Source organism: Schistocerca americana, chromosome 2, assembly GCF_021461395.2.
Source record: "Schistocerca americana isolate TAMUIC-IGC-003095 chromosome 2, iqSchAmer2.1, whole genome shotgun sequence".
Classification (NCBI taxonomy): Eukaryota; Metazoa; Arthropoda; class Insecta; order Orthoptera; family Acrididae; genus Schistocerca; species Schistocerca americana.
In genome coordinates this window covers 655,785,906-655,801,216 of record NC_060120.1, presented here as the reverse complement: position 1 = coordinate 655,801,216, position 15,311 = coordinate 655,785,906, and the positions used below count along the sequence as shown (strand labels likewise).

Below are 15,311 nucleotides of genomic sequence, written 5' to 3'. Positions count from 1 at the left end.
TACAACATACCCTCCAGCAACCTTACAAGCTTTTCAGGCTATTTCTAATCACCCTGTACATACTATAGACATAGACTTTTGGTGACCAGTTTCGCCTAAACTATATTTGGGCTAAGTGAATATCATAGTGAGATGGAAACACTGATGCAGTAGTACCTTACGCAAGGCCCTAGATCGCTGTATAAAATAAACAGTGTGTCTCTAACCTATAAATTTAGAAAAGTATGTCTTCAGAAAACTCCATATGGTTTTAACTTAACAGTCAGGAGCACCCTTTCATAATGACAGACTAATTCTCAGGATGGTAGAGGAATCACACGGCAGTATTTCAGGAAGATCACAAAGACCAGTGAAAATGAATGGAACAAATATGAAGAAATATTTCCGAAAAAAGGGAACCACAGATTTGTACGCCAAATGATGACATCTTTTGAACATGAGGAGGGCTATGCGAGAGGCGTTCAATGAATTCGAAAGTAAAGTTCTATGTGCTGACTTGGCAGAAAATCCTAAGAAATTTTGGTCTTATGTCAAAGCGGTAGGTGGATCAAATCACAATGTCCAGACACTCTGTGACCAAAATGGTACTGAAACAGAGGATGACAGACCAAAGGCCGAAATACTAAATGTCTTTTTCCAAAGCTGTTTCACAGAGGAAGACTGCACTGTAGCTCCTTCTCTAGATTGTCGCACAGATGACAAAATGGTAGATATCGAAATAGACGACAGAGGGATACAGAAACAATTAAAATCGCTCAAAAGAGGGAAGGCCGCTGGACCTGATGGGATACCAGTTCGATTTTACACAGAGTACGCGAAGGAACTTGCCCCCTTCTTGCAGCGGTGTACCGTAGGTCTCTAGAAGAGCGTAGCGTTCCAAAGGATTGGAAAAGGGCACAGGTCATCCCCGTTTTCAAGAAGGGACGTCGAGCAGATGTGCAGAATTATAGACCTATATCTCTAACGTCTATCAGTTGTAGAATTTTGGAACACGTATTATGTTCGAGTATAATGACTTTTCTGGAGACTAGAAATCTACTCTGTAGGAATCAGCATGGGTTTCGAAAGAGACGATCGTGTGAAACCCAGCTCGCGCTATTCGTCCACGAGACTCAGAGGGCCATAGACACGGGTTCCCAGGTAGATGCCGTGTTTCTTGACTTCCGCAAAGCGTTCGATACAGTTCCCCACAGTCGTTTAATGAACAAAGTAAGAGCATATGGACTATCAGACCAATTGTGTGATTGGATTGAAGGGTTCCTAGATAACAGAACGAAGCATGTCATTCTCAATGGAGAGAAGTCTTCCGAAGTAAGAGTGATTTCAGGAGTGCCGCAGGGGAGTGTCGTAGGACCGATGCTATTCACAATATACATAAATGACTTTGTGGATGCCATCGGAATTCACTGAGCTTTTTGCGGATGATGCTGTAGTATATCGAGAGGTTGTAACAATGGAAAATTGTACTGAAATGCAGGAGGATCTGCAGCGAATTGACGCATGGTGCACGGAATGGCAATTGAATCTCAATGTACACAAGTGTAATGTGCTGCGAATACATAGAAAGAAAGATCCCTTATCACTTAGCTACAATATAGCAGGTCAGCAACTGGAAGCCGTTAATTCCATAAATTATCTGGGAGTACGCATTAGGAGTGATTTAAAATGGAATGCTCATATAAAGTTGATCGTCGGTAAAGCAGATGCCAGACTGAGATTCATTGGAAGATTCCTAAGGAAATGCAATCCGAAAACAAAGGAATTAGGTTACAGTACACTTGTTCGCCCACTGCTTGAATACTGCTCAGCAGTGTGGGATCCGTACCAGATAGGGTTCATAGAAGAGATAGAGAAGATCCAATGGAGAGCAGCGCGCTTCGTTACAGGATCATTTAGTAATCGCGAAAGCGTTACGGAGATGATAGATAATCTCCAGTGGAAGACTCTGCAGGAGAGACGCTCAGTAACTCGGTACGGGCTTTTGTTGAAGTTTCGAGAACATACCTCCACCGAGCAGTGAAGCAGTATATTGCTCCCTCCTACAGTTATCTCGCGAAGAGACCACGAGGATAAAATCAGAGAGATTAGAGCCCACACAGAGGCATACGGACAATGCTTCTTTCCACGAACAATACGAGACTGGAATAGAAGGGAGAACCGATAAGGTACTCAAGGTACCCTCCGGCACAAACCGTCAGGTGGCTTGCGGAGTATGGATGTAGATGTAGATGACAGAGATTTTGTTACCTGTGGCTCAGGCTGTGCCCGTGCTATTGGTCTGACGACAGGCAGAGTGCAGCCTTTATTCGCCGCGGCACTAGGAGGGGGAGGTTGGTGTGCCCATCGGCCAGACAGATCATTTTCCCCCGGGAAAGAACCCCGGTGCTCATTGACATCGGGCTAAGTGGATCTGGGGCCGTCCTGGAAGGACTGGAAAGAGGAAGAATCCCTACCCCTATCCGGGATTTAGCTCGAGACCTCGAGAGCTGAAGTCTTGTGCTCAAGCCGCTAGACCGCCACGGTCACCATAGAGATGTTAAAACCACAAAATATGCTTGTGTGGGAAATGTTTAACTGAATATCGATTTGTTACTATTGCCTTCAAATTTCTTTTCTCTTTTGCACATATACCTTTACTGGACGTCCAATGACATATCAGTGCAGGAGAAAGAAAGGAGAGACATTTACATGAAAATCTGGAATATATATACGAAAATTATTTGCAAAGCGGGCATGCTATCATCGTAAAAGCATAGCGTCCCGGTAGAGCAGCAACCTTAATGACTGTAAGCATCTTGGCTACTCTGAAAATAAAACGGAAAATATTGACTTTATTTTTGATCATATGTTATGTATTCAACAGCTTTTCTGGATAGATCGTGCGTGGATTATACACCCGAAATGATCACTTAGGTATCAGAGTATTTTATTTTACATCATCGTAAGATTAGTCTTATCTCGAAAGTCCTCAGATAGAAACCAGATATCCAGTAACCACTTCTTAAACCCACAGGGCATGAAATATGAAGAGTGGCAAAATTGAAACACTATTTGTCAACTGTCGAAGCGTTCGCCAAGAAGTCCTAGAACTCACATCTCTCGAACAAAGCAATGGGCTTAATGTAATACTAAAAACTGAGAATTAGTTTAAATTAGAAGTAAATTGTTATGAAAATTTCAGTATCCCTACCGTAAGATGGATTAGACTTTCACAAGGTGGAGTTGTGATAGCAACAAGCTGAAACATTGGGACTGTGAGCAGCAAAATGCATCTGACTGTGAACTTATATCCACAAGTGTAGCCCGTGGTTGCCTCTCACCCACATGTCCCATTTTTCCTTCATTTCAGTTATTATAATTTCTCTTATAGTGTTAAAAATTTTGACTTTGTAAAATTACAGCTGTTTCACTTACATGCTTAATCACACTAGTATGTCTTATTTGCTTGTAATTTAAGACCTATCAAAGAAAACATTATTTTGTTCAGCCACATACTTGAACCATGGCGCCAAATTTTGTCTTTAAATTTATTTTTTTCTATGAACGATCGTTGTGATTTGTATATAATTCATTAGTTAATGTGTCACATACCTTATTAAATAATCTTATGTTTTATTTACTCTGAAATAATTCCTCCCATTTTATCCTAATACAGCACTAACATTTTCATTTCTGGATATGGAGATAATCTGTAGATTCACTAGGTTAAAATCTTTGATCCAACAAAATTTCACTTCGTCAGACATTTATCTTCATACCCGATGATGGCGTAACAATCGAAATCCGGTTTGTGAAATAAATAACAAATATTGTAGAATACGACATCAGTGTTTTGTGGGTTTAATAAAAGGTAACCGAAGAACTATGCAACCATTCTGCTGCCTTCATCGTATACGTTGCGTAGGGATCACGAAAATAAGAGAGATAATGTAGAAGGGAGTACAGAAATTCACTTATCCCTCTGTCTATAAGCAAATCAACTGAGATGCAAAGACGTTAAAGATACTACGAAGTACCCCCTGCCGTGCAGTGTACAGTAACTTGCCAAGAAGCTGCGTATGTAGATATAACGCATTAGAAATATATCGGCTGTCATGAAGTAATATACCAATTTTAATGAAACAATGTGGAATGTAGCAAATGGTATAAACGGAAATCCGTGCAACCCGATGCTCAGTCCAGAAATGGACAATTAGGGAATCGGACAGAGAAAAGTAAAATTTTACTTCACTGTACGTCATACACAGGGGTATGTATTGGACAAAGTATGCATTGTTGATATAAGAAAGAAACGAAATATCTATGAGACAGAAAAATGGAAGTAGACGCTGATGGATAGAGAACGATGGGCGACTTGGAGACTCGTTTTGTGACGTTATGGAAGGTAGGTTGAGGAAGAAAAGCTCTGAAGGTGATCACGACACATATTTATTGAGAATGTGAAAGACATGTAGATAGGGACTTACTTGTTCGTGCAACTGAAACTGATTGCTCATTGCTGTGAACATTTTGAGGGGTATTGTAAGACTAGCAGATGACCTAGGTGATCGAACAAAATAGTTCAAATGGCTCTGAGCACTATGGGACTCAACATCTTAGGTCATAAGTCCCCTAGAACTTAGAACTAATTAAACCTAACTGACCTAAGGACAGCACACACATCCATGCCCGAGGCAGGATTCGAACCTGCGACCGTAGCAGCCTCGCGGTTCCGGACTGCAGCGCCAGAACCGCACGGCCACCGCGGCCGGCGGTGATCGAACACCTTAGTAATGTTGATGATGAAAATTTGAAGGAAATGTGAGACCTTATGATTTCTCACCTCGGGGCAGCGCTATGCCGTAGCCTTTGGAGTCGAGCTGCCCGCCGACTTTGCGCAGGTCGCAGTTGAGCGCCGTCTGGTACTCGATGCTGGTGGACTCCATGAAGAAGGCGTAGTTGCCCTTCCCCTTCTTCACTCGCTCCACGCCCTCGTGGTTATCGTCAGTAAACACATCTGGCCGTGCCTGCTTCATCACTATCCACATCCGCTGGTACAACGAGTCGTTAGAATTCTGAAAAAATCGAGAAATGTCTGTATCCATTGATATATCCTGGTGTCATTGAGACTGTTTTTGTATGCAGAATACAAGCAGACACAACCGAAAAAATTTCCAAACAATCTGATAATGTTGTGTTTCAATTACTTTGCACAAAATTTCTTGGATATATGCGTTTATTAATTAGTCTGTTTGAGTCTCTCAACAGTGGAAGGCGCTGCCGTGCTTTCTATGTGAAACGAGGGACAATTTGTACTCATGCTGAGCTCTAAAACCAGATTGTTCTGGCGGTTCAGATTCATTGTTATCTGACGCACCAAATATCATGGCAGGGTTTGAATCAAAAGTTTACAGTAGCCACTATACACCTACATACAATGAATGTTTCTTAATATTGAAGATTGTATGCAAGTTGCTACTTACTATGCCTGAATACTGCAGGGTTGTTAACCAAATAGTCATGAAACACCACACAGCAAACCTGTAGTATAATCCTTAGGGAAATCGACACAGCTTTCTCTAGTCAACAGATTTATAATCAAGCAAGATGAACGAGTGCATGCTCTTTACCTTCACTGAACAGTGAGATATCGATCGTTGAGTTTCGTCCCTGTACACAACAATAACACTGTCACGGTAACAACAACAAGCCTAGGTGTGCACCAGCTTATACCGTGGAAAAGATGTTGAATAATTTAAAGAATCGAGACTGATATTAATAGACACTTATTTTCTCTAATTATTGACATACATCACAAAAAAATTACGAGACAACGAAGTTTTATAGAACTCAAACCAACGAACTGTTCAGAATGTGCATTGACCTGCAATACATTCAAACCTCCAGCTGTCAGACACTCAGAGCGGACCAAATGTTGTATGTCGATAGAGTCTCTACCAAAACCCCGATTTAGTTCGTGCTGTGTGCTGTCATCCAGCAGAACGGGCGTAAAAGGAGTTAAAATTAACACCAGAGTTACGGAGCATAGGAAAAGGGTATCTCTGAGGGATAGTTTTGTAGATCTTGCGTGGATGAGTTGATAGAGTGCGAAGTCGACGTACCAAAAGTACCGCTGTTGTTTACGCATGAAACTGTTGCATGGAAGAAGTTTTCCTGACATGTAAAAGGACTTTTCGGAGTTCGTAACAATGTTTTTTTGACAGTGTGCTTTCTCTTCGTTAGTTGAAAGTAGCAAGCCAGAGTACATTTGTACAGACAGGTGTGGTGTTCCGTCGACATGTGAGACAAATGGTTGAAATGGCTCTGAGCACTATGGGACTTAACATCTGTGGTCATCAGTCCCCTAGAACTTAGAACTACTTAAACCTAACTAACCTAAGGACATCACACACATCCATGTCCGAGGCAGGATTCGAACCTGCGACCGTAGCGGTCACGCGGTTCCAGACTGAAGCGCCTAGAACCGCATGGCCATACCGGTCGGCCATGTGAGACAGAACAGACACGACTCGTGATGAAGCAGCTAGTGTATTTGTAGTTTCACAGGATAAACATATAAAATCGGAGCAGTAGAATAAAGAAACAACTTCATCACACTTGCGGAAGCATTAATAGTCCCTTAGAAAACTTTCACGCATAATTCAGCTAAAAAATTGTCATCATTGGGGCTTGAATCCAGAACCCTTGGTACGATGACCTAACACTCTACCAACTTCCCCACGGAAACTACACGTATTATTTACAGTTACGCTTTTCCTGTGGTCCGTAGTTCTAGTGTTACTTTTAATTACATTTTACTACAGTTCTGCTGGACGACAGCACGTAGCACAAACTAAATCGGAGTTTTGGTTGATACTCTATTTACGTACAACGTTTGGCACCGGTCTGAATGTCTGATATCTGGAGGTTTGGATGTTAGATTTCCTCAACACAGCTAGCGTGAATCGATCAGCACCAGGATGGTGACCCGCAGAAGAAGCACCCAACATGGCAGCCCAGATCAGAATCGCCTAGAATTCTCAAACAATGTCATCATCTGCCTAAGTTTCGAAAATACCATATGGATGATATCACAATCTCCATGTCACAGACGAGAGTGTTGTCGATTTGACGAGAAAACTGGGAGCGCAGCAGAAACTTCCCAATCTTAGTATACAAAACACACATTAACAGACACGAGGTTGGTCCAGGGTTGTAGCGGTCACCTCGGTTGGACGATTTCTTCGCACCAGACACGGTTTTGGAGTTCGAAATTTTGGAGTGAAATTTTGGAGTGAAAGCAATCGTTTTTTTCACACTGACTGGGCTGCGCCACATTATCTTCACCTTTAACGTTCATACAGAAAAGGCTAAAATGTTAAACTAAACTGATCTCTGCGATGGTGCCTCCTGCCCTCAGCTAGGAATATTGCAAACATCAAGCTCATAAAAATCTAAAAACTAACAATATTTAACGTAACATCAAATATCCTCTACAGTAGAGAAGTCTCGTTACTTGGATTTCATATTTACACGATATATAGTGTGTTGAACAAACTCACAAAATAAAAGAAGTGATCTGATAATTTAAAAATATAATCTTATGGCACCTGAATGAGCCAGATGCAGCTGTTATTTAATAAATATGACCGACAGAATAGTAGATGTGCGCATGAGTTCCGTCACTGCCGCTTCTTTACAGTGAAAAATTATTAACACTACTTATGATTCCTAAGAATTAACTATCAGACTGTTCTCCAAGAAATGGAGTCTTTCCATATAGGCATGTGCTAAAGAGTACAGTCAAAACTTTCCTTCCTCTGAGAGATAACTCAGATAGCGTAAGTTTACACTTGTCTGAAAGGAGGACCACACTCTGTGGCTTAGGGTTCTTTTGTGGGTGGTTTACGTCGATATCTGTTATGTGCTGACCGACAAAAAAAGAAGAGACACAGGTGAGCATTTTCTTTGTGGCTTAACGCAGGGCTAGTTGTTAACCTCATAGTTTGGGTGGCGGGGGGGTGCGGGGGGGAGGGGGGGGGGGCTACGGCAGGATGGGCGCTCTGCTTTAGCTGCTGCTTGACCCCCTTGGCTCCCTCCCTTCTCACCTCTACCAGAAGCCTAGCTGCACCTTCTGCAGTTTTGAGATTCAGTCAGCAAGTTTTGCAAATGTATACAAGATAAGAGTGGCATATGATAAGGACTTTTAAGTATTTCCATGCGTGACCTTAGTGTGAATGTGAACGTGCAACTGTTAGAAGAAAATGTTTAACTTCAATGTACACGATGAATGAGTCGAACACGGGTTGTTTAGTTTCCTGCAGACCAGTAGGTGTTGTGGGTCTTGCTGTTCTCCACACTCGCAGGGCTCGTCTGCACTGATGTAGCCCCATTTTTCCAAGTATGCTCTGCATCTTGATACGCCTGTTCGTAGTCTATTCAGGGCTTTCCAGGTCGTATATGGGAGTTCAGAGCCAGCTGTGGGTTCTTCCCTGGGGCTATTCCCTGGTCTTCCTGGGTCCACATTGTACCACAGCTCTTCTCGTCGTGCTCTAGGCGATAAAAGAGTTGCTTCAGTTGTTCGTAGGAAACTCTTCCTTGATTTAAGTCGGCGAGGTTGAAGATTGTATCCGAACATTGGATGCCTGGGATCTGTCTCCTGTTTATGCTTCTCGATTTCTGCGGCAGTCCTTCTTCTGATGTCTGGCGGGGCTATGCCCATGAGGTGGTACAGCTGCTTTGTGGGAGTTGGGCGGAGGCATCCTGTCACGATGCGTCCAGTCTCATTCAATGCTATGTTTACTTGTTCAGCGTGGGTGGAATTTTGCCAAACGGGTGCCGAGTACTCCGCAGTGGAGAAACATAAAGCTAAAGCTGACGTGCGGAGAACTGTAGGTTGCGCTCCCCATCTGCTATTTGTTAGCTTGCGGATGATGTTGTTCCTGGCACTCACTTTCATCTTTGTGGCCAAACAGTGTTCCTTGTAGGTGAGAGCACGGTCAAGTTTAATCCCAAGATAATTTGGTGTGTCGCAGTGAGACAGATGTTGTCCCTTCCAGCTTATGTTGAGTTTCCTCCTTGCTTCCTTATTACGTAGGTGAAAAGCACAGACCTGGGTTTTTGCTGGGTTTGGCTTGAGGTGGTTATTATCATAATAGTCACCCAGCTTTTCAATCGCTAAAGTTAATTTACTTTCTACCTCTTCAAAGGTTTTTCCCTGGGTGGTAACGACTGTATCGTCTGCATAGATGAAGAAGCGAGCGTCCATGCTGATCGGTTGGTCATTGGTATAAATATTATACAGCAATGGGGCGAGGACGCTACCTTGAGGTAGGCCCTTTTCTGGGTCCGCCATCGGCTCTTCTTCGACTGCAGCGTGACAAAATACCGTCTATTCTGCAACAGGCACTGGATGAATTGCGCCAGCCGGTAGTCTTTTGTGGTATTATATATTTTTGATATTAACTTACTGTGGTTTATGGTGTCGTAAGCTGCTGTAAGGTCGATAAAGGCAGCACCTGTAATTTGATTCCGCTCGTATCCATCTTCTAAGTACTGTGTAAGGTTGAGGATTTGTCTGCAGCATGACCTTCCTGGGCGGAATCCTGCTTGCTCTTTAATTATATTCTTGTCTACATGTTCTGAGATGCGGTTAAGGATCATTCTTTCTAAGACTTTATAGAGCTGACAAAGCAGGGAGATAGGCCGAAAATTTTTAGGGTCTGTGGGGTTTTTTCCAGGTTTTGGTATAGCTACTATATTTGCCTTCCGCCAAGTCTTGGGGATTTTCATTTCAAGGACACATTTGTTCATCATATCTAGTAACCACCGTCTGGTAACAGGTCCGAACATTTTTATTTGTTCTGGGCGTAGATCATCTAGGCCAGCGGCTTTATTAATTTTCATTATGGAGATGGAATCTTCTAATTCTTTCAGAGTAAAGGGGGTGCCTAGGTGGTCTTTTTCTTGAGTGCCTTTCTGTAGTTTTTTTCTTTGGTGCTTCCTGTTGGTTTTACCATTCAGTAGAAGTTGATTTGCTGTTTGATTTGGTGTGACCTCATACAAATTTTGTGTATTAGATGAGGGGTCATTATTGATGTTTTTAAGTAGTTGCCAGACCTTTCGGCTATTCTGTTTCATGTCTAGGTTTGTGATTAGATTACACCATTTCATTGTTCTTGAGGCTGATATGGCCTGGAGGAGTTCTTCTCCCGCCATAGTTGTTTCCTCTGAAAAAGGGTTTTCCTCGAGGAGCTATTGGTAATGTTCCAGAAAAACCTTTGAGTTTCCGTCAAGTCCAGGGATATAACTAGTTCTGCAGCCTCGGGGGATATTTCTTCGCGAGACAGTTTTAACTAATTCAATGAAAGTGTCATATTTTTCCGGGCTAGCATCAAGGTTCTGCACCTCTTTGTCAAGTTCTTCAGAGAATTTGTCCCATAGGGCACGTTTAAAATTAAAACGTCTTTGGAAATGGGTAGTTGCTGGTTTAACAACTGCTTCAACCAGACATAATATAGCTCGGTGCTGTGTATGTGGGAGGGGTTCTCCCACATCCTTCCTGGTTTGATGTGCTACGTTTTCGCTGACAAAGATGTTATCTGGATTGTATCCACGGTTCCACCTGCTGCTGTTGAAGGAATATGGAAGTTTGGGGCCGTGTATTAATTTAAGGCCAGTTGAGTCTGCCCAGGTTTCTAGGTCGACCCCACTTTTGTTTGTGTGCCTGTACCCCCAGGCTGATCCATGACAGTTGAAGTCGCCCACTACTACACTCCTGGAAATTGAAATAAGAACACCGTGAATTCATTATCCCAGGAAGGGGAAACTTTATTGACACATTCCTGGGGTCAGATACATCACATGATCACACTGACAGAACCACAGGCACATAGACACAGGCAACAGAGCATGCACAATGTCGGCACTAGTACAGTGTATATCCACCTTTCGCACCAATGCAGGCTGCTATTCTCCCACGGAGACGATCGTAGAGATGCTGGATGTAGTCCTGTGGAACGGCTTGCCATGCCATTTCCACCTGGCGCTTCAGTTGGACCAGCGTTCGTGCTGGACGTGCAGACCGCGTGAGACGACGCTTCATCCAGTCCCAAACATGCTCAATGGGGGACAGGTCCGGAGACCTTGCTGGCCAGGGTAGTTGACTTACACCTTCTAGAGCACGTTGGGTGGCACGGGATACATGCGGACGTGCATTGTCCTGTTGGAACAGCAAGTTCCCTTGCCGGTCTAGGAATGGTAGAACGATGGGTTCGATGACGGTTTGGATGTACCGTGCACTATTCAGTGTCCCCTCGACGATCACCAGTGGTGTACGGCCAGTGTAGGAGATCGCTCCCCACACCATGATGCCGGGTGTTGGCCCTGTATGCCTCGGTCGTATGCAGTCCTGATTGTGGCGCTCACCTGGACGGCGCCAAACACGCATACGACCATCATTGGCACCAAGGCAGAAGCGACTCTCATCGCTGAAGACGACACGTCTCCATTCGTCCCTCCATTCACGCCTGTCGCGACACCACTGGAGGCGGGCTGCACGATGTTGGGGCGTGAGCGGAAGACGGCCTAACGGTGTGCGGGACCGTAGCCCAGCTTCATGGAGACGGCTGCGAATGGTCCTCGCCGATACCCCAGGAGCAACAGTGTCCCTAATTTGCTGGGAAGTGGCGGTGCGGTCCCCTACGGCACTGCGTAGGATCCTACGGTCTTGGCGTGCATCCGTGCGTCGCTGCGGTCCGGTCCCAGGTCGACGGGCACGTGCACCTTCCGCCGACCACTGGCGACAACATCGACGTACTGTGGAGACCTCACGCCCCACGTGTTGAGCAATTCGGCGGTACGTCCACCCGGCCTCCCGCATGCCCACTATACGCCCTCGCTCAAAGTCCGTCAACTGCACATACGGTTCACGTCCACGCTGTCGCGGCATGCTACCAGTGTTAAAGACTGCGATGGAGCTCCGTATGCCACGGCAAACTGGCTGACACTGACGGCGGCGGTGCACAAATGCTGCGCAGCTAGCGCCATTCGACGGCCAACACCGCGGTTCCTGGTGTGTCCGCTGTGCCGTGCGTGTGATCATTGCTTGTACAGCCCTCTCGCAGTGTCCGGAGCAAGTATGGTGGGTCTGACACACCGGTGTCAATGTGTTCTTTTTTCCATTTCCAGGAGTGTATTTTCGTTGGTTGTGAGTTGAAGTTGGTTGGCTCACTGAATCTGAGCTCCCTGCTCGGAGGCTTATATATAGACGTCACAGTGCAGGACTTTTTTTCTTTTTTTTATTCCAAAATAACAAAACTACTGCTTACCCCAAGTCTGTCCTTCCCACCCATACAAACTATCGAATGGATGCCCTTGCTCCAAGGCAATGTTTATAGTTGTTGGCAATCCAAAACCTCATAACTTCTGTGGTGTGTTCTATAAACAAACATAACATAAAATCCATAGAGTCTCCTTGTGTCATCCACAGAATCACCTGTCACGCTATAATACGATTGGCTACACCCTAACAAACCTTACTATAAGTGATAGAAACTAAAAACTTACAATTTTAGGGGAATGATACATCACATTCTGTTACTTAACGCGTCCTTGATGCTTCTGAAAGATGACAAATAAAAGCATCCTCAGGATCTTCTAGCGATTCTTGGTGACTAATGCTGCACTGCATTATCCAAAACATTTGCAAAACAAACATCACTCGTGAAATATAGTATTAACTTGCCATAAGAGGGAATTACCGGTAAACTTGTACATTCAGTCATACACGTTGTAACAAAAAAAGTATGCCTTGCAAGGTGCGACTAGTTCCAACACCCTTATGCATCATTCCACCTCTTACTTACCCCCAAAAGGTAAAAACACGTACATAAACTGCAGCAACAATGAGTGTCATTTTTAAACAGAAACAAGAACTTTACCGCTTTGAATATCTATGACAGCACACACCGCTACTCAAGTGTTGTCCATCTCGGCCAGCAGCTCGTCTCTGAACTTTTCATACTTTAGCACAGAGTGTAGGCTTGGACCCCTCCTGCACTCGTTTTCTGTTCATTCTTTTGTCATACTTGTTGATCGTGGTCTGAAGCTGGGTTCCATATTTAAAACAGTTTTTAGCACTCCGTTGTCCTCCTCCTTCCACGCTGTTTCCCAGACAGGTTCTCTCCTCACGTCTGCGCTTCTGACCTCACCAATTACTGCTCTGAGTTTGAGAACACCTGCTGTTGCTACTTTCACCTACATTGCCACACGTACACTCATTCTCCTATGTGTTTCTGTACCGGTAGCTTTCAGTTGCCAAACCCACTCTCCTGTCTACCCTCACGTACGAATCAAGGTCTGTTAAGATTAATTAAAATGCATCCAGATCACCCTTTTCAACGCGGAGCAGAGATCTCTTGCGTTATGCTGATATCGTCGTAATGGACGACTGAATCAGCTTGACACTTCTCTATACGTGATCAAGATGCTGAGTCTGCTTTATGATTTCGTCACACTGCACTGAGTTAGACTGAAATCGCATTGTTCCCAGTGGCAGGGCTTCTATGTTTAGTTCCACCCTATTTGGTTTCACAGCCAACCAGTGCAGTTTCATAATTTCAGATTCAAAATCTACGAAGGTTTTACACTGTCTTGTGACTGATAAAACTTTCCGATTACATCTGCACCCATGTGGCTACCCATGAACTCCAACTTTATCTGAATTTCCTGGAGTTCGGGAGGCTCTCCTTAAATTGCTCAATCGACGTCTCAGCATGCAGCTTTTTCCACACAGAATAAGTGAGAAACTTCCTCAGTGAGAAGAAATCCTTGTCATCAAAATCTGCCAACGGACAGACCAGACCTCTATGACCCACACGACTCCCTCGCAAAGTCTCTGTCTTGCGTTACTGACAGCGCGCCACTAAGCTCCAACCTCTCACAAATATACCTCTTAAGCGACCCTCAGCCTACTCTCTGCTTTTGGGCATTAATGGTCACGGAAGTCCTGGTCGCTCAGTCTCCCTCCATAGCTTCTTTAGATCTTGTTAAAGCGAGGTAAATATCGCAGTTTCTAAGAACTGATCCAGCTGCATAGCTTCAGATTCAGTTCGCTCGTCCACACGCTGCACTGTTTGAGAAACAATGGAATATTCCCCATGGTTCCGAAACTCTAACTGCTGTGCACCAGGGTAGACTCTGTTTCACACGTTGTGCGAGTTTCCCTTTGTTCAGCCGTCAGTGCGGCTTTCTGGGTGTGAGGCAACGTAACTGCTTCTGACGCTTCCCCCTCAGAGAATTCCGACACAACTTCCTATGATTCCATTAAACCCTTCTGATTAAAAACTCTCCTTGTCTCTTTATGTCATGCTCGACTATACCCGTCCTTGTATGTAAGAAATGAAAACATTATCTACTACACAGTCTACTATTGGTACAACAAATTTAACATCTGTGAATAACCCCAAGCACTGAAATACCCTGAAACATTATACAAAAAAACTTCACTCTTAATGTAAATTTACTCAATAAAATCCTCCAAAAACAATTACATATAAAACAAACAAATCATAAACAATATATAGTTTAATGCGCCTTACTGGAATATTTGCAGCAGCAGCTTAATGTGCAAGCCGCAAGATGGAACAAAGATGGTTGCTACAAATTTTTTCACCCTAAGATATGTTTCACAGCGCCGACCTAACTGCAGTTAGTAAATCCCTGGATAAGGGTCAACATGTACGCTTCTTGTGATTGATGTTTATATGCGATGTTGAGAGGTAGCACGCCACTCTCTCACTTTAACAACGCTATCAGTCAGATTAATATTCATATTCTACGTCACGATCTCGGGGGCTCCCCATTACTACATTTGGTATGTCTGTTTTATGATTTTTTACAAAAAGAATGTAGTAATTCCGATCCCAAAGAAAGCAGGTGCTGACAGATGTGAAAATTACCGAACAATCAGTTTAATAAGTCACGGATGCAAAATACTAACGCGTATTCTCTACAGACGAATGGAAAAACTGGTAGAAGCCGACCTCGGGGAAGATCAGTTTGGATTCCGTAGAAATGTTGGAACACGTGAGGCAATACTGACCCTACGACTTATCTTAGAAGCTAGATTAAGGAAAGGCAAACCTACGTTTCTAGCATTTGTAGACTCAGAGAAAGCTTTTGACAATGTTGACTGGAATACTCTCTTTCAAAGTCTGAAGGTGGCAGGGGTAAAATATAGGGAGCGAAAGGCTATTTACAATTTGTATAGAAACCAAATGGCAGTTATAAGAGTCGAGGGGCATGAAAGGGAAGCAGTGGTTGGGAAGGGA

At 43.9% G+C, this 15,311-nt stretch overlaps 1 protein-coding gene across 1 annotated transcript in view; it reads right to left on the bottom strand.

Moving 5' to 3' along the window:
- LOC124594289 (glutamate receptor ionotropic, kainate 2-like) overlaps positions 1–15,311 on the bottom strand; it is a 152,433-nt gene that overhangs the window by 13,101 nt on the left and 124,021 nt on the right. The window contains exon 13 of the mRNA XM_047132652.1: positions 4,823–5,054. Coding sequence (XP_046988608.1) covers positions 4,823–5,054 — 232 coding nt within the window. The remainder of the gene's footprint in view (positions 1–4,822; positions 5,055–15,311) is intronic.